Source organism: Maylandia zebra, linkage group LG4 (assembly GCF_041146795.1).
Source record: "Maylandia zebra isolate NMK-2024a linkage group LG4, Mzebra_GT3a, whole genome shotgun sequence".
Taxonomy (NCBI): Eukaryota; Metazoa; Chordata; class Actinopteri; order Cichliformes; family Cichlidae; genus Maylandia; species Maylandia zebra.
Genome location: NC_135170.1, coordinates 33,266,621 through 33,286,242, shown reverse-complemented (window position 1 = coordinate 33,286,242; position 19,622 = coordinate 33,266,621). Strand labels below are relative to the sequence as shown.

The 19,622-nt window shown below is 38.9% G+C and overlaps 1 protein-coding gene across 2 annotated transcripts in view; it reads left to right on the top strand.

Annotated features, from left to right (window-relative positions):
* Positions 1-4,701: 4,701 nt before the first annotated feature.
* Positions 4,702-19,622, top strand: part of gas7a (growth arrest-specific 7a) — a 54,848-nt gene continuing 39,927 nt past the window's right edge. Inside the window, exons 1-2 of one of the 2 annotated variants that reach the window (XM_004556366.3) lie at positions 4,702-4,823; positions 10,751-10,874. In XM_004556366.3, coding sequence (XP_004556423.2) covers positions 4,821-4,823; positions 10,751-10,874 — 127 coding nt within the window. In that variant the 5' untranslated portion in view covers positions 4,702-4,820. The remainder of the gene's footprint in view (positions 4,824-10,750; positions 10,875-19,622) is intronic. The other variant, XM_076883435.1, reaches the window with a different exon arrangement.

Sequence of the window (19,622 nt, the reverse complement as noted above, 5' to 3'; positions counted from 1 at the left end):
AGGGACTGAAGCTCCGCCCACCCACCCACTTTGTTACCATGAGACAACCAGTCAGAGGAAAATTGTCTGAAAGGGAGAGGAGATAAATCAGCTAAAAAAAGAAAAAAGAAAGAATGAATAAGACAAAGAAGGATTATTTTGAACTATGAAAATGTAAATCATGCAAAGCTACTGTAGAAAATTCCTAAAATAGTAATATGGTGGTATGAATGAACATACAAGGTCCAAAAACAAGTAATTCGGTCAACCTTGACCTTTTTATCCTTATTTTGTTTACAAGAAAAATTATTTGTAAAGTCACCATTTAAAAGTATTAGTATTATTTAAACTGGGAAGGCCATAGGAGTACTCTCTTGAGTGCCCTAATTACAATACAGTAAAACCATAAAATGAAAAAAGCATACATAAAACCAGTACAAAGGTATTCAATGAACTTGTAAATAAGATAAGATAACCTTTATTAGTCCCACACGTGGGAAATTTGTTTTGTCACAGCAGGAAGTGGACAGTGCAAAAGTTATGAGGCAAAAATTAGAATACAATAAGAATAAATACAGTACACAGCTGTACAGAATAGAATAAAATAAAATACTATATACAGTAGAATAAAATAAAATAAATATACAATAAGATAAAAATAGAATACAAATACAAATACTATATACAACTGAGTAAAAATACAACGATGACAGAAAGGATTATTGCACTTAGTATTATTGTATATGTATGGATGTGTGTGCTTGATCAGTTAAAGTCTTTATTATGGAGTCTGACAGCAGTGGGGAGGAAAGACCTGCGAAATCTCTCCGTCCCACACCGTGGGTGCCGCAGTCTCCCACTGAAGGAGCTGCTCAGTGCTGAGAAAAGACCCTTGATTTTAGAGAAAATCTGACAGAAAAGCCATTTGAAGTCATGTCATCATTGGCCAGTATTGATGCCATGTTGTAATCGTTGTTTTGGGACACTGTAAAGGTTATATACTTACTCAGACATTTTCTGGCTACACTGCAATCCAAAGTAAACTGTGGTTCTTTTGGTCAAGCCTTCTTCTGTTTAATGCATCCAAATAAACAATCATAAACACAAATTTTCATCCAAATCCTGCATAACAAAAAAAGCTCAACCCCTACATTACAGAGGTGACATGCTGCAGGTTATTTATACTATCTCCATGGGAAATAAGCTCAATGTGTCCCCTGATTAGCCAGCATGTTTTAGGGGTTTTAAACTTCTATATTGGTGGATAAAGCAGAAAGCGATGATTAATGTCCGGACACGAGCAGGCAGACAACCTTAAAAGTGGATTTGAAGCGGATTGATTATATTCCTTTTAGAGGATTATTGCAGGCAGCTGGTGAGGAAATAAAGGCCATCAAAGCCTGAGTAGGATACTGTTGTTTTAACAATGAGCCCTGGCAACGCTCCAAAATAAACAGTCCGGTGCGAGAAGTGCATTGTTGCTTATGTGAGAGGACGCTCGGTGATCTTCAGTGTGGACGAGAGCTGCTGCCAGTTGTTTGTGGCTAACGTTTCAGGAGAAGCTTTTGCTAAAGGTTATAAAATCAAAAGCAAGGTGAAGTAAGGGACGGGATTTTAACCTCGCGTCTGGTTTCACTTTGATTGCAGTTCTCTTTGAACTGTCTCTCTGTGACGTTCCAAAATGGTTACAAAATCACACAACACCAGCAGATAAATAGACCTTTTAAAGCATTAGAGGTTTTGTTGAGCACATAAAAAATCCATTAAATCTGAAGGATGAACCAAGGATGTTTTTTTTATTCAGCAATAGCTTGAAAGGTACCGAGAAGGAGACGAGAAGCCTGGTCGTTGGGTAACAAGCTTTTGTTTAAATCTGGTGAATAAATCGCTTGTCCATGATTATGAAACCTTCAGATGTGGTGGACATTTTGACATTTGAGTCTGCACTCTGTTAAAGAAACTTCAGCTCCTTTATAAAGATTCCTGCTGGGACCCCCGGATCCTGGACCAAAGATGGTGGAAAGCAGTAACCATTACCAGCCAATAACCATGATTCTGGAATATTAAACCAACATGACACTGATCTTTCCATCGAGTTTAAAGAAGTATGTCACTGTCATGCGTCACATCCACTCATTTTAAGGTTATTGCTTTTGATTTTTCAGACATGATACAACCTTAAACAACCAGCACTAACAAGGAAAATGTGTTTTTACAGTTTATTGTCAGGCGTGTATGAGATTGTTCCCCTCGACTGGTCTCAAAACAGCTCGTTAGTGTCTTGATGATGTAAAAGACATTAATATTAGATCTCTTTGGATCTTTTCCTTTCCAATGAGACAGCCAAGTTCTTTTGATCTACACTAAGAAAAATGACAACCTAACAAAAATGACCTAGTTTTCTGTTTTTTTTTCTCTTTATTTTGAACTTTTAGACCAAGCAGCTGTGTACTCCAGTGACAGAATGAGGAGAAGACGCAGAACATTAGACAAACATGGAAATTATATTTTGATTAATTTAATAAACTCAGTTTGCCTAGAAACATAAAATAAAAATGTCAGTTTATGGATCAGTAAATGCAGTGTTTATATTTATATCACTTTATGCTTTCTTTATCCACACTAAGCAATAACTGAAGCAATATTTCGTGACTATGTCTAACTGGTCAAATTTGCAAACGCAGAGCTTAAAGGAGGCACTGGGATGTCTACATGATTGTTTTAAACTTAATAAAATAAATTAAAATGAAAGAAAACAAAGCATTTTTAAACCTAAACTAAAAACTAATGAAATTGTATCATTCTGTATGTCATATTTGTTCATAACTACACTGAACAAAAATATAAACGCAACACTTTTGTTTTTGCTCCCATTCCCCATGGGATGGACGTAGAGACCTAAAATTCATTCCAGATACACAATATAACCATCCCTCCCAAACAGTGGTCACAAATCAGTCCAAATGTGTGGTAGTGGGCACATCTGCCATATTGAGATAATCCATCCCACCTCACAGGTGTGCCACATCAGGATGCTGATCTGACATCATGAGTAGTGCACAGGTGTACCTCAGACTGCCCACAACAAAAGGCCACCCTGGAATGTGCAGTTTTGTCTCACAGCAAAATGCCACAGATGCCACAAGCAATGAGGGAGCGTGCAATTGGCATGCTGACAGCAGGAATGTCAACCAGATCTGTCGCCCGTGCATTGAATGTTCATTTCTCAACCATAAGCCGTCTCCACAGGCGTTTCAGAGAATATGGCAGCACATCCAACCGGCCTCACAACCGCAGACCTCGTGTAACCACACCAGCCCAGGACCTCCACATCCAGCAGGTTCACCTCCAAGATCGTCTGAGACCAGCCACCCAGACAGCTGCTGGAACAATTGGTTTGCACAACCAAACAATTTCTGCACAAACTGTCAGAAACCATCTCAGGGACGCTCAACTGCATGCCCGTCGTCCTCATCGGGGTCTTGACCTGACTCCAGCTCGTCGCCGTAACAGACTTGTGTGGGCAAATGCTCACATTCGATGGCGTCTGGCACATTGGAGAGGTGTGCGCTTCACGGATGAATCATGGTTCACATTGTTCAGGGCAGATGGCAGCTGAGAATGTCCCAGTTCTTGCATGGCCAGCATACTCACCGGACATGTCACCCATTGAGCATGTTCGGGATGTGCTTGACCTGCGTATACGACAGGGTGTACCAGTTCCCACGAATATCCAACAACCTCGCACAGCCATTGAAGTGGAGTGGACCAACATTCCACAGGCCACAATTGACAATCTGATAGACTCCATGCGACGATGTGTTGCACTGCATGAGGCAAATGGTGGTCACACCAGATACTGACCGGTTCTGGGTCCCCAGACCCCCAATAGCGCAAAAAACTGCACATTCCAGGGTGGCCTTTTGTTGTGGGCAGTCTGAGGTACACCTGTGCACTACTCATGATGTCAGATCAGCATCCTGATGTGGCACACCTGTGAGGTGGGATGGATTATCTCAATATGGCAGATGTGCCCACTACCACACATTTGGACTGATTTGTGACCACTGTTTGGGAGGGATGGTTATATTGTGTATCTGGAATGAATTTTAGGTCTCTACGTCCATCCCATGGGGAATGGGAGCAGTAACAAAGGTGTTGCGTTTATATTTTTGTTGAGTGTAGTTTTTCTTTTTGATACAGTATACATATACATACATATATTAATACGCTTTACTGTATTTAAATTCTTCATCGGCTTTAATTTTTGCCCTAAAATCTGCTCTCGTGCACGTTCATGCACATCTGCACAGTGCAAATTCATATCTGTGAAATCCTGCAGGGCCGGAGGTGCCGCAGCCACAAGCATCTTTATTCTCTGAGAGAGAGACAGACCTCGTCTGTCTGAGCATGAGCAGTCTGATACTCAATACATGCAGAGCTAATTCAGTTTAGCAGAAGAGAACAAGCCGGCGAGACAGAAAAGTTCTTGTTGTCCCCCTCCCGAACATCACAGCTCCATCTGACAGTGTCCGCTTTTGTGTTTCCCAAAAACAGACTGACAACCACTGGCCTTCTCTGCTCGACAAAGCTTCATAGAAAATGTCCCGCATTGATCACAACCAAAGCATGCCTCTCTGCCAGGGCTTTCATTTGGTACAAGCAGGGAAAAAAGCCTCTTAATGAAAAAGATATTCAGTGTCTCTGCTCCCTCTGTGTCTTGAGCTGTGACCCTGGAGAGACGTTGGATCATTTTGGACAGTAATGAGCTCTAATAATCCTTTCAGTCTCTTTACTCGTTTCCACTGGCTGGATGACTGACTGCTCCTCAGCTTAACAGCATGGTAGGAACTTTATTTTAATTGCCTTATGTGATTAAAAAAAGGAGTAGCATCAAATGGACTCTAATTATTAAAAGGAAATACTGCAACTGTGTGAAACCTTGTATTTAGTTTAGCTTTTTTACATCTAAATGAAGCAGAAATGGAGACATGTAGCAAATTTTTATGATTCTAAGAAAATTGATTTGAGTTGAGGTGAATATTCAAAGCTCCTGTAAAAAAAAGTACAAACAAAGGGTTTAAAAGCTTAATTTTCTAAGGAAACACATTTTGTTGCTATGGATACTTTGGTTTTAGAGCATATTGAGGAGGTCAACACAGTCTCTTGACAGTTTATAAAATATACATAGCTTTTAATCTTTTTCTATTTTTCTGAACATGAATCTTCAAATTTTTCATGTTCTTGGAAACATTTTTATGCTAAGAGGTCTCGTATGTGGGATACTGACCAACGTCCATGTACACAAAATTAATATTTTCCACTTTTAGAGGAAAAAAAATTTGGACTGGAAGCCTGTGGAGTCAATTATTTCATCACTCATTTTTTAACCCTTTAGTGGTCACTACAGTGGACAGCTATTCAAAGGCTGTTTTCTTGTATTTGTGTCGCTGTTGATGGTATACTTGCACATAAACCAGTACATTGGACACTGATGCGTCACTCCATACCCTGCCACCCACTTCAGAGGAGATGTTGTCCACCTAAGTGCACATGTAAAAACTCTTTGAAAAGTACATTAAAAAGTACAGTAAAAAAATGAAGTTCAAAAATCTTTTTTTCATGCCAAAAGATGAATAAAAATACTTAAGAAAAAAATCCTGATTGAGGTTGTCATAATTCATGCATGAAAGGGTTAAAAAATACTTCATGTTATTAGCATGTAAAGCTGCTGTTAGATTTAGGCATGAAAAGTTCTTTGTGTGAGCTCGGCTGCAGTCACACAGGTCGGTTAGGGTGGGTGAGTGGTTGTTGGAGGTTGCTGCATTCGTCCTCGTGCCCACTTTAAGCTTCACCGGGAAATCTACGTCCTAATGTGACACATAACCTGATGTACACCTCCTGAGAAGTCTGCAATTATTGTGACTGGCCTGTTCTGCACCGTCGATTCCTCCTGTGCATTTCCGGCTACTTCTGCTTCACAGTTTTGGATTTATCAGTGAGAGAATAACAATTATCGCCACAGTTGAAGGAATAATAATCGCTGCATCAATATAAAGATTCGCAAATGTCGGCAAATTACCGGAGGGAGATCGCTGAAATTATCAGAACAGGTGTGAGGTAAAGAAATGGAAAAACTTGAGGGACAAATATCTTTGCATTTTATATTTTTATGTCGCCTGGCAACACATGTACAGCATCCAGTCCTTTCTTGTTATTGTGTGAGTCCGCTGATTTTTAGGGTTAAAAAATATCAGCCACAAAGATTGGTTATCTTACCTGTAGGAGCACCAACTGCAAGTTTGGGACCATTCATGGTAGGACTGTGGCTCAAAACATTATAAATCTCTAAATTTTATAATCATACAGGTAACCAGAACTGAAGGATGCCTGACTTGTTTTGGCCCTGAGGTGTGAAGATAAACCCTTATCATTAGATTCTTATCAGCTGCTGATTTGCTTATTGCATTGATTTCACACGTCCTCTGGCTGGCAGTGAATAGTGCAGCCCAGTGATATCTGAGCTTTAAAAAACCCACACAGATCTGTAAGATATCTCAGCCCAATCCCACAATCCTCTGGGGTTCTGCTCTTAATGTTACCCTCCACTTGCGTTAGGGCGGTTTTCTCTGAAAAGGCAGAAACTAACAAGACAGGCTGTGTAGACCTCTCGCTGCTTTCCATGAGCTTCTCCTGGTTGACGAGGGCTGACGGGGAGAGGAAGGAAGCACTGAGATCTCCCACTACAAAGGAAACCAGATTAGGGGGCCTTAACTTTATTATACGCTCCATAATAACATTTAAAACACTTAACACCGAACAAAGGGATTCATTTTAGACTGCACGCAGTACAAAAAAAAACCAGACTGTGAGCAGCAGTAAATTAAGGACTTCCACAGAAAATATGGGTGGAAAGAACTTCAAATTGGGACATCGCTTCACTGAGAAGTCAAAGTAATCTCAAACCTATTTGAGGCTCTTAATCTGAATGTGGTTTTAAAGCAACTTAAAATATCAAAAAGAGAAAAGCACCAGTGTATAATTTTAGATTGCTCCGACAACATCTAAAAGCACAATTTCTCACAGGTTTGTTTCTGTGCCCCGGGGCAGCTGCTCAGACTTTCAAACAGAAGCAATTTTAAAAGCAAGAGGAAGCCTCGGGGAGGGTGTGCTACCACTCCACACAGGACGCTGGTTTAGACAAAGAAAAGAAGAAAAAAGAGGAGGGCCCGGAAATTATCTCACAGATGCCCTACTCAGTCCGCTGAAAGGCTGATTTGTTCTTTCTTTCTTTAAGCAAGAAGACGTCTTCTTTCCTGTCGTTTAACGGGAGGCCACAGCCCTGCCAGCACTTCTGTGATGAACAAGATAAGCACTCCAGTTCCCTGAAGCTGTGCTTCCATCAAAAATAGGGAACTTTTCCTCCACTTTGTTTCCACCGCTATCTAAAGACACGTTAAAATTAGGGAGATTAGTCTTGAGAGGGTGACAGTTGTGTTATTACATCATTTTTTTACAAAACAACCATCTGAATTGAAGTTGGTATATTATTTGCCGGTGGATGCTTTGCTCTGTATAGATACAAACCACAGTGTGCACTGAGTTACGTTCAAGCATGCCTGGAGACCACAAACATTATTATTATTATTATTATTATTAGTTCACTTAAATGATGAATGAAATCTAAAAAGACTGTGTTAGTAGTGTGGTGTGTGTGTGTCATTTGTTTTTGATGAGGTTTACTAATAACAGCCAGGAAACTAAAGAGCCACGCAGAAACCAAACCAAACATCCCAAAGAGCCCAGGATCTTCACTTCGGACAGTAAGGGCATGCAACTACATGAAAATGTCTGGGATAAGTACAATTTATGTGCAAAGCAACTGCACGTGTCGTGCTCAAAAGTGCCTTCATCTGAGAAAACAATTAAAAGTTAAGAATGAAATCACTCCAGTTGCCATGAAGGGTTCTGTAAAAATAATAATACAGGTGTGCTTTGAAGGCTTGACCTGCTTTTTGGCCTGCCTTGGGCACAGAAATTTGGAAAACAGTGGTCAACCAGGTCCAGTTGCTTCACAGCAAGAAAGTTCTGGGCCCAATTCCACCAGCCCTCCAGGATCGTTCTATACAGCGTTCTCTCCAAGTCCCCCGGCTTCCTCCCACAGTCCAAAGAGTTGAATGTTAGGTTAGTTAGATTTTTTTAATACTGCGGCCCTTTCTCACTGTAATTAACCTAATAATCAAATCAAAGACAATATCAAAAGTTTCCCATGTAGAAGTCTTTTTCCTTTTCGTATCTTTTCTTTTTTGACCCGCCCATCAACCCTGAGCTCCTCACAACTCCAATTTTTGGGCAGTGCAGCAATTATGGCACGCTGATTTGTACAGAAATATTTAATAACGAATAAATTACAAGTTCCATGTAACCCTCCATTCAAGCAAATGGAGGGTTACATGTGCTAACAGAGTTGAATCTGTACTGATGGGGACCGAGTCTGACTCAGGAACTCTGGACACTGAGCACGGTGTCGTTTTCTTTTAAATAATGAACTGATTTTGCATTTTTCGTGACCTTTATGTTTCTTCCTGTGGTGGCAACTTAAAACTTGTTGTAGGAACCAAAGTGATGTGCACTGTCTTCTTGTGGCAAACGCTTGATAAACTCAGTGTTGTTCTTTGTTTGCATTGGTAGACGCTTCGATCGCTTCACCTTAAAGCTGGCTCAGTCAGTGTTATGATATTTTGATACCACGGTAAGCATTTACAGGATATTGTTTTATACAGGAAAACTGTTACTCAATAAGGCCAATCTACTAGTTGTTTTTCTCTTTCTCTCTGACCCAAGAATTAATGTGTAAGACTCACAAGCTGGTACCAGAAGGTCGAAAACACCACAGAGATGAGACCACTTCTTTACTCCCATCCTCCCTTTTCTTTATCTCCTGGAAAAGGCTCGTTAAAGGCTAGGTGGTTCGTTTCAGAATTCACTAATGAAAGAACTCTGTATTTTATGTCTAGGAGTGTATTTTGCTGGGATGATCATAAATTATAGCTGAACTGATAAACTACACACAGGATACTTCTTTGCTCAGAAGGCAGGAAGACGTTTCCTTATTTGGTCTGTACCGGTTTGAACTGGGAAAGCTGACACACGAACCTTTTTTCATCTATATAAACTGCTGTGTATCAAATAAACCTTTGAGTCGATTGGGAAGGCAACCTAAAGCAGTCTCTGTTTTCTTGTTCTCCCAAGCTGCTCCCGAGCTCGTACTAACACGCTGAATGGCATACCTGAGTGTTACTTTAAATAATTAGGAATCTTAGAAGGAAAGGACAGAACTCTGCTTATCGCTCACGCCACGGAGGAAACCCGGGAAGGCAATTTCCTTCAGTCAGTCTCAAATAGGACACTAATGAACATGCTCTATATGCTACAGTACTGCAGATGTGCACAGAACATCTGGGTTCCTCAAAAAGGAAGGTGGAACCATATGCATCACGCTCTATAACGATACCATCTGACATTCTCTCTCATAATTAATGCCCCAGTAATTGTTGCATTTTAACAGGTATAATTTAATGCTTGGTGCAAAAAAGACTTGCTGCCTCCGCATGGCATAGGTGTCACTGTCAGGAGAGGATGTCACTTATCTTGTCCGTGCAGTAAACATCCCCTAGCTGTGAGTTCAGCATCTAACACACTGCAGAGATCCACAGCTGAAGTTATCTGCTGCTCTCACAGCACACCGACATCAGAAGCGAGGATAGAAAAGAGCCAATGAGACCCATTTAATGTTGCACATCAATCGACTTTATCCACCCACTCTGCCCTGTTACCCATCCGAGCAAAGAAACACGATACAGCTCCTTTATCACTCCGCTTGTAATCTTCCATTTATATATCTGTCCCGTCGCATCCACCCACCTCCCCTCAGATGTCTGATTGGAGTGCACCGTCCTGGAGTTCAGCAGAGCCTCTGTCAGACTCAGCAGACAGATCTGTACGGGCCACGCTAGCCTGCGTTTGAAAATGAACAGCCGGGCGGCGGCGATCCCTGCAGATTAAAAACGACTTTTCCCTTGTAAAGCACGCTGCAGTAATTTCTGGCCCTGCGCGCTCCGAGTGCAGCCCAAATAAAATGGCTTCAGCATGACGGAGGCTCCTGGGGATTGCTGATAAGGTGGAGCGAGCATTTATCATTATTTATCCATTCAGTGGATCATATTTCACCACATGAATAACACCATTATGTAGCAAGTGCGAAGCGCTGAAAAGCCGAATGGGAATACGATGATAATAACATTACTTATCCCAGAGGTTGTCATGACTCCTTACAGTTACTGTGTATGCAAGCTTGTGTAGAGGCGGTAACGTGATATAAACTTTAATGACGCAGCAGCATCACATTACAAACGCGTTTACTCAATCTTCCCTCACTCGGGGTAAACTCAGCTATCTATTTGCACAGCCTTCAGGATCCCCAGCAGTTAATGGCCACGTTATTAAACCAAACTAGCTTTCAGCTCCGTGTGTCTGGGATTAATCAACCAAATGTGCACTGTGCAACTTGATAGGAAATTAGGAGACAAACTGCCTAATTAAAAATATTGTGGAGCTAACCAACAGGAGTTAAGGTCAAACATAGCAGTATGTTGTCTCCTGCAGGCTGTACATCCATATTAAAATAATGTATTGTAATATTTTCATGCAGAAACACCTGGACACATGCTGGGTTTATGTGGTAGTAAACTGGGAATTTGTTCTGTGACAGAAGCCAGCCCCTGAGAGCTCTGCCGCACCCACTGAGGAGACTGACAGCCGGCCTCTTCCCCCGGGATGGAGCAGCTACATTACACCTGAGGGACTGCGGTATTATGTCAACAGCTCCAGTAAAGGTACAGATAGAGCACTGAATAAAACACCAGCTTGAGATTAGATACACCAGTTAAATGATGGTTCCTCTAACATGTGGAAAACAGTTGTAATCACACACTAAATATGTTGGATGTAACCATAATTGCATCAACCCATTTGCTTCTTATTTTTCAGATTCCATAAAAAATGCTTCATAAGAAACCAACAACGTAAACATGACAGACGCCCAATTCAGTCACACTAGCTTGTCGAGGTAGAGCATCGGGCTTCAGTCACACAGGTTTAGAAACCAGTCCATGACCTATCAAACAGAGGTTGCTTGAGAAAAATGTGTTTTCCCAACCAGTTGACAAGTGATTTCTGGAAGTTGTGGCTGAAATAAATTATAAAAAGTCAAAAACCTCCTTGCAATTGCTTTAGTTGCTAGTAGGTAACTAAATGCTTTTGTGCAGCACAGCCAACCAGTCACAGAAAACATATTTTTCTCTTGTGACCAGTTGTTGTAAGATGGTTGCCAACTGGTCTCCAGTTAACTGAAGCCTAATTGATAATCTACAGCTTCCTGTGTTGGAGCACACGTAGGTCAAAGCTGCCACACCCCTACCTTTAAGTCTTAACAAAACCAGCTTGGTAATCAATATAAAGAATTGACCCTCTGTAGAGTCATTATGACAGTCTGTGGGGACTGACTGACTTGTGTATCCAGACTAAACTGACCATTAGGAACTCCAGTTTTTGGAATCCAAACATTAGCTTGGTTTTTATTGCAAAGCTTTTTATGGTTAAAGAAGGAATGAGGACACCAAAGCAGGTTTGTGAGCAGGCAAAGAGCAAAATAAAGATGACTCGTTATTGCAGGTGTAACAGGAGTGCAAAAGGTAACTAAAGAACAAGTCCATGGTTAAGCAAAAGAAACACTGGGGAAAATAACAGGAATTCAGGAACCACAGGAGATAACAGAAAACACAGCAAACAGTATGTCGAGCAGAAACAAGCCGAGAGCACAAACACACACAGACACACTGAGGGAAGGTGAACACAGCTGTAGAGAAAACACAGGTGCAAACAATCAGGGAAACGAGACCGTGGACAAAGGCTACCAAAATAAAACAACATAAAGCAACATACAGGAAGACCTGCAGAAAGGGGGACCTGAGGGAAACTAACTATAAAACCCAAAGACTAAACCGAGAGGTCAAAACAAACAGCACCTGTAACTGAGGATAAACTGACAGGAAACACACGAGGGTGAAAAACTAAAGATGAAGCAAACTGAACATAATTAATGATAAACACAACATCAGGTCCATTATTATTATTATTATTATATTTAACAACTGAAAATTAAAACCATATGAGAAACATTTACTTGCATTTCATGATGTTTTTTGGTTTTTATTAAGACATTTATTTCCTTTTGTTTTTGCATTTTTGGCCCTTCATCGTCACAGAGACGTCTACACAAAAGTGCTTTCTGACTGAATTAATTGTTCTGCATATCCATGATGATTTTTCCTTTTTTTGTTAAACACCGTCATATATTTGTGCAAAGGAATTGATACCCAGGAACAAAACGTTCCATCTGAATCCACTGAAAATCAGCTTAAACAATCAAACTGTACTGTTTATTGCCGTTGGGCATTACAGTAAATCTACACCTCCAATGTGCTGATTCCAGCAGATCTGGTTTAATTTATATATCTCAGCATTCAGCTCTCAGCGCTTTAACACTGTGAACGGTGAGAGGCCTCATTATCATTCCTCCCCATCATTGTATCTCAGCAGCCTGTTCATGTGGAGAAAGGCCTGCCGATTCGATCCACTTTAATCTGATTATCTTAAACGTGTGGCACTCGATACCGAGCAGTGAGACTGTGGATTCAGAAGTGTCTTTTCTCTGCTGTTTGTCTTCTGCTCCCACCGCTGAGGAGTCGTACTAATACAGAAGCTCGAAGGCAGGTGACCTTTCACAAACATCTGCTCCGGTGTGTGTGTGTGTTACACTTCATTTGGAAAGGAATCCAGGGGGATAGGATGGGCTCCCACGGGACAAACTGAGGCTGCTCCCACAGCACCTCTGGCAACGATTGCTCTTTGGCTCAAGCACAAACACACAAACAGACACACAGTGCAGAAAAAAATAACCCAAAAGCTATTTTTACATTCAGAAGCCATGTGCGGCAGCAGTCTCTTTTCATTTGTTAGTTTGCTGTTGTTTCACGTCTGAATATGAAGCTTCAAAACAGCTGCCACCAGGATGCCAGCGTACATCGTTGTGTTTATTAGGAAGCTGCTTGTTGTTTTCAGCCAGTGTCATTTACTGTAATAGAGGAGGTGCACGAAGGAGGATCAGCTGGAATCTTTCCATTTAGAATGAAAACAACAGAATTAAAATGAAAATGACGGAATTTGAATGAAAATGACGGAATTTAAATGAAAATAACGGAATTTGAATGAAAACAACAGAATTTGAAAACAAACAACAGAATTAGAATGAAAACTACGGAATTAAAATGAAAACAACGGAATTTGAATGAAAACGACGAAATTTGAATGAAAACAACAGAATTTGATCAAAAACAAACGAATTTGCATGAAAACAAAGGCATTTGAATGAAAACAACGGAATTTCAATGAAATGAACGGAATTAGAATGAACAGACCAGAATTTGATCAAAAACAACGGAATTTGAATGAAAACAATGGAAGTTTAAAACAAACAACAGAATTAGAATGAAAACAACAGAATTTGAATGAAAACAACAGAATTAAAATGAAAACGACGGAATTTGAATGAAAACAACAGAATTTGATCAAAAACAAAAGAATTGGCATGAAAACAACAGCATTTGAATGAAAACAACGGAATTAAAATGAAAACGACAGAATTTGATTTAACACAACAGAGTTTGAGAACAAACAATGGAATTTGAATGAAAATAATGGAATTTGAATGAAAAGAACAGAATTTGATCAAAAACCAAAGAATTTGCATGAAAACAAAAGAATTTGAACAAAAACAACGGAATTAGAATGAAAACGACGGAATTTGAATGAAAAGAACAGAATTAGAATGAAAACAACGGAATTTGAATGAAAACAACGGAATTAAAATATATAGAAAAGAGTTTGAATGAAAGCAACAGAATTCTAAAACAGACAATAGAATTTGAATAAAAAGAGTAGAATTAGAATGAAAACAACAGCATTTGAATGGAAATGGAATTTCAATGAAAAGAACGGAATTAGAATGAAATGAATAGAATTTGAATGAAAACAATGGAATTTGGATTAAAACAACAGAATTTGAATGAAAACAACGGAATTAAAATGAAAACAACGGAATTAAGATGAAAACAACAGAATTTGAGAACAAAAAATGGAATTTGAATGAAAACAACGGAATTAGGATGTATAGAACAGAGTTTGAATGAAAGCAACAGAATTCTAAAACAAACAATTGAATTTGAATAAAAAGAGTAGAATTAGAATGAAAACAACTGCATTTGAATTAAAACAACGGAATTTCAATGAAAAGAATGGAATTAGAATGAAATGAATAGAATTTGAATGAAAACAACAGAACTAAAATAAACAGAACAGAATTTGAATCAAAACAATGGAAATAGAATGACAAGGGGCCTGTTCTTCGTACCGCGCTAAGTGAGTTAGCTGGATGAGATTGTTGACGATTTCGCGTGATCCTGGATCGTTCGGTTCCCCGAAGCCCATCCGGGACTTGCTGTCATAGCAACAGAGCCGTAAGCGTAAACCTGCTGGGGAGCAGGTTTACTTTATGTAAACAGGATTAGATCGCGGCCACGCAGGTATGTCCGCGTCATTCATACGAAAGCAACAGCGATATTCCACCACTGTTTCACCATAAATAAATAACATCAATGTAACTAAAGATAATGCAGCACTTGATCCTTTTATTGATTTCACACAGATACATACAGGTCATTTCCTAAAAAAGGGAAATGTACTATTAACATTCTATTACATGTATGTGATTATTACAGATGTAATTCATATTTCAGAGTAGTAATTGTAAATTACTTCGTGTAATCAAGATGAGAGACCACGGCTATAAAAGCGAAGGTGGATTTGGGAAGCCTGTCGCAGCCATGTCCTGTCCGTATACGCGACCAACCCATTGCGGAAGGTGCAAGATTGATAAGGAGAGTCCTCAGAATTCAGCGTATATTGCGGGACAGACAGGATCCTTTAGCTCAGCGCGACAGTGTGCTCATAGAGAGATATCGATTTTCCCGTGAGGGTATTATTCACTTAACCAACTTGTTGACGAGGGGGTGCAGGACCACCACCTGTCTTTTTTTTTGCTCTGCCCTTTTCTTGGTTGCTGTTATGAACAAACAAACAGAGTATTCCAGGGTCTCTTTCCAAGAGACGACAAGCAATATAAGTGATAAATATTACCATTCTGTAGAATATTCTTATATTTCACTTTTACTTGTTCCCATGTTCTAGTGGGTCCTGTTGTGGCTCTAATGTGAAAGGGGATATAATATAACATATTATAATATAATATAATGTAATATAATATTGGATAATATGGTGTGATATGATAAATCTACCCTACCGCCTACTGGTGTTGGCCAGAGGGGCCGATGGTGCGATATGGCAGCCTGGCTTCTGTCAGTCTGCCCCAGGGCAGCTGTGGCTACAACCGTAGCTGCCTCCACCAGTGTGTGAATGTGAGAGTGAATGAATAGTGGCATTGTAAAGCGCTTTGGGTGCCTTGAAAAGCGCTATATAAATCCACTCCATTATTATTGTTATTATTGAATTACTTACGAGTTTGATTTGTCAGCAACTTTCTGCCAGCCCTCTCTCCTTGCTTTTGCAGCCTTTGCAGTGTTCCCTTGCGTTTTAATTAAACTCTGAAACTCCTGAAATCCCTCACTCAAGAGTTCTTGCTCTGCTGCCGAAAAATACCGAGCGCGCTCCTTCGACATTTTCGCCGACCAATCAAAGGGTTGCCGATCAATGTTTCTACTATCGATGCGTAGCCCCTGTTGGGCCACCCAGTGATCTCACATTACTTCATCCAGCTATACTAATCGTCAACAACAGGTGTGTTCGGGGAACCGGAATAGCGAGCTCAGAGTTAGCGCGATGATTTGGTCTTGGATGTTTCATTTGATCTTGGATGTAGTAAGCAACGTACGAAGCACAGGGCCAAGAACAGAATTTGAATCAAAACAATGGAATTTGACTGAAAACAATGGAAGTTTAAAACAAACAACAGAATTAGAATGAACAGAAAAGAATTTGAATCAAAACAATGGAATTTGAATGAAAAGAACAGAATTTGAATGAAAACAACAGAATTTGAATGAAAACAATGGAAGTTTAAAAGAAAACAACAGAATTAGAATGAAAACAACAGAATTAAAATGAAAACGACGGAATTTGAATTAGAACAACAGAGTTTGAGAACAAACAATGGAATTTGAATGAAAACGACGGAATTAAAATGAAAACGACGGAATTTGAATGAAAACAACAGAATTTGAGAACAAACAATGGAATTTGAATGAAAACAATGGAATTTGAATGAAAACGATGGAATTTGAATGAAAACAACAGAATTTGAGAACAAACAATGGAATTTGAATGAAAACAATGGAATTAGAATGAAAACGATGGAATTTGAATGAAAAGAACAGAATTTGATCAAAAACAAAAGAATTTGCATGAAAACAACAGCATTTGAATGAAAACAACGGAATTTCAATGAAATGAATGGAATAAGAATGAAATGAATAGAATTTGAATGAAAACAACAGAATTAGAATGAACAGAACAGAATTTGAATCAAAACAATGGAATTTGAATGAAAAGAACAGAATTTGAATGAAAACAACGGAATTAAAATGAAAATGACGGAATTTGAATTAAAACAACAGAGTTTGAGAACAAACAATGGACTTTGAATGAAAACAATGGAATTTGGATGAAAACAACAGAATTTGAATGAAAACAACAGAGTTTGATCAAAAACAACGGAATTTGAATGAAAACAATGGAATTTGGATGAAAACAACAGAATTTGAATGAAAACAACAGAGTTTGATCAAAAACAACGGAATTTGAATGAAAACAATGGAAATAGAATGACAAGAATAGAATTTGAATGAAAACAATGGAATTTGAATAAAAATGACGGAATTTGAATGAAAACAACAGAATTTGAATGAAAACAACGGAATTAGAATGTATAGAACAGAGTTTGAATGAAAGCAACAGAATTCTAAAACAAACAATAGAATTTGAATAAAAAGAGTAGAATTAGAATGAAAACAACAGCATTTGAATGAAAACAACGGAATTTCAATGAAATGAACGTAATTAGAATGAAAACAACAGAATTAGAATGAACAGAACAGAATTTGAATCAAAACAATGGAATTTGAATGAAAAAAACAGAATTTGAATCAAAACAACAGAATTTGAATGAAAAAAACGGAATTTCAATGAAAAGAACGGAATTAAAATGAACAGACCAGAATTTGAATCAAAACAATGGAATTAGAATGAAAAGAACATAATTTGAATGAAAACAACGGAATTTGAATGAACACAACAGAATTTGAATGAAAACAATGGAAGTTTAAAACAAACAACAGAATTAGTCCCTTTGGAGCTGCAAATATGAGAGTGGGATTTGGAATGATGAAAAAGATTCACAGGCAGGAGCTGAGGCTTTGTTATTGTGCATGAAAACCTTTGGTGCTGAAGAACTGACTAACAGTATACAGTCAGCTGATGAAGCAATGTGCCTCCTGCCAATGAACAGTTAAAGATATTTAATGATACAGGAGAATTGTTTTGTGTTTACAGCTTCTTACAATAAAAGCATTTATGTAAATTAACCACTTGCCATGTTTATGTGGGAGAGAGGGAAATACCAGGTAAGATTAACATGTTAACAGTTTTGATGCAGCACCCTCTTTGCGGCTGATTTCACCCAGCAAACTCAAACAACCACTCACCAACTGTTTGGGGGATACGATTTCAAGTAGCAACCGGAAGGAGGTTGTTGACCAGTCTCTTGTTCTGTGTAACTGAGGTTTTATTGCCTAAACCTAACCAAGGAGCTTTCAGAACCCAAACCTAACCATCTACTTCTTAGTGCCCAAACCTCACATAGTATTTAAACTTAACCAGCTTAAAACTACAGCCTATATCACTGCCACCCTTCACCTACATATCGAGAACTTTGCAGGAAGACACAAAATTGCATTTACTATTTACCTTTGATCACACATAATTATTTAATAACCACTGGTGTAAAAAAACAAACAAAAACACATTCACTACACTTGTGGAGTTCCCCATAATTTCACTCTTGGGCCTCAGTAATTCAGTCACTCAGATTAGAAATAGCAGGAGCATTGCTCTAACAAATCACCAGCAAAACACGGACAAAACCAAAATATTGCTCTTCAGTGTCTACCTAAATTAGTAGGTCTAATTTAAGTATTAATTAATTAATAAAGTATGCAATGTGATATCCAGTGACTTATAAGTTAAAGTGTCCTCATTGCAATAACAGATATTAGAAGTTCTTGACTTTAAGCTTTTCATGCCTATTTGGACATTTGTGTGTAGCTTTCTTGCCACAACAGTAACGTTGCTGCTGAATATCACTCCTAATCCACACTTTAGTGTTTCTCTTAGAAGAAGCTGTTTGATTGCACATAAGGACCGACACTAATTCACCCACAGTTACTGCAGCGTAAAGGACTTCCTGCTCTGCTAAGTGGAATGATTGATGCTAAACGGCTAAACTACAGGAAGCCAGTTGAAATTTATCCAGAATGGCATTTTGCACCTAAAAGGACTGCATACATGGATGAGTACAGTCTAATTTTTTTTATTGCATTTTTCAGGATACGAAAACTTCTCCTTTATCCTCTTGCCCTTATCTGCAGTCATTTCTCCAATGTCTGAAAAAAATAACATTTAAAGTACTAAACAGCTTTTCTGTGCTGAGATGAGGTCTGAAAATCAAAAAGGGAAAAATCCAGATAAAATGTCACAAAAACAATCAAATAAACAGGAATCCACATTTTCAAATAAAATTTTAATATTTAAATTTTACCAAATTATTTCTACACCAACATGTACACAAACATACCCTCTGTACATACATTTTTATTGGCCGTTCGGCTGCTTTGGTCACACAGACCAGCAGTCTGACTCCGACTGTTTTGCTGTCACAAGAGCAAAATCAAAATCAGTCAGCGACTGAGAAGCTTCCCTCTGCATGAATCAAGTTCTGGATGCAGAAAGATCTGAATTAGTTTGCGAAATTCTTTGGAGAAATTCATAACAATGTCGCCCTGTTTCAGTTTTATATTTGTGAAGATGCTGCATGAACATCTAATTTTGTCCTCTGCCGCTGTAGAAAAGAATGAAAAAATGTTTTGAGAGTTAATTACTTGTAAGCCGTAACTCCACAGCGTCTCTAGTAATCCTGCTAACAAACAGAAAAGCCAATCATATAACCTGCTGCTTGGTGGAGTCTTCATGCACTCCTGCAACAGAAGAAACTGTGGATTAATTCAACTTCTGCTGACAAAGTCACCATGACATTAGAAAAATCTTTTGTGCTAGCACATCGGTGGATGATTCTTCATTGGCTGCCTCTTAAATGCAGAATTTAAATTTAATAAAACCCTGATTTCCTCGTACAACATCCTGATCAGCCTCCATCATCTCTCACGGTATCATATTAT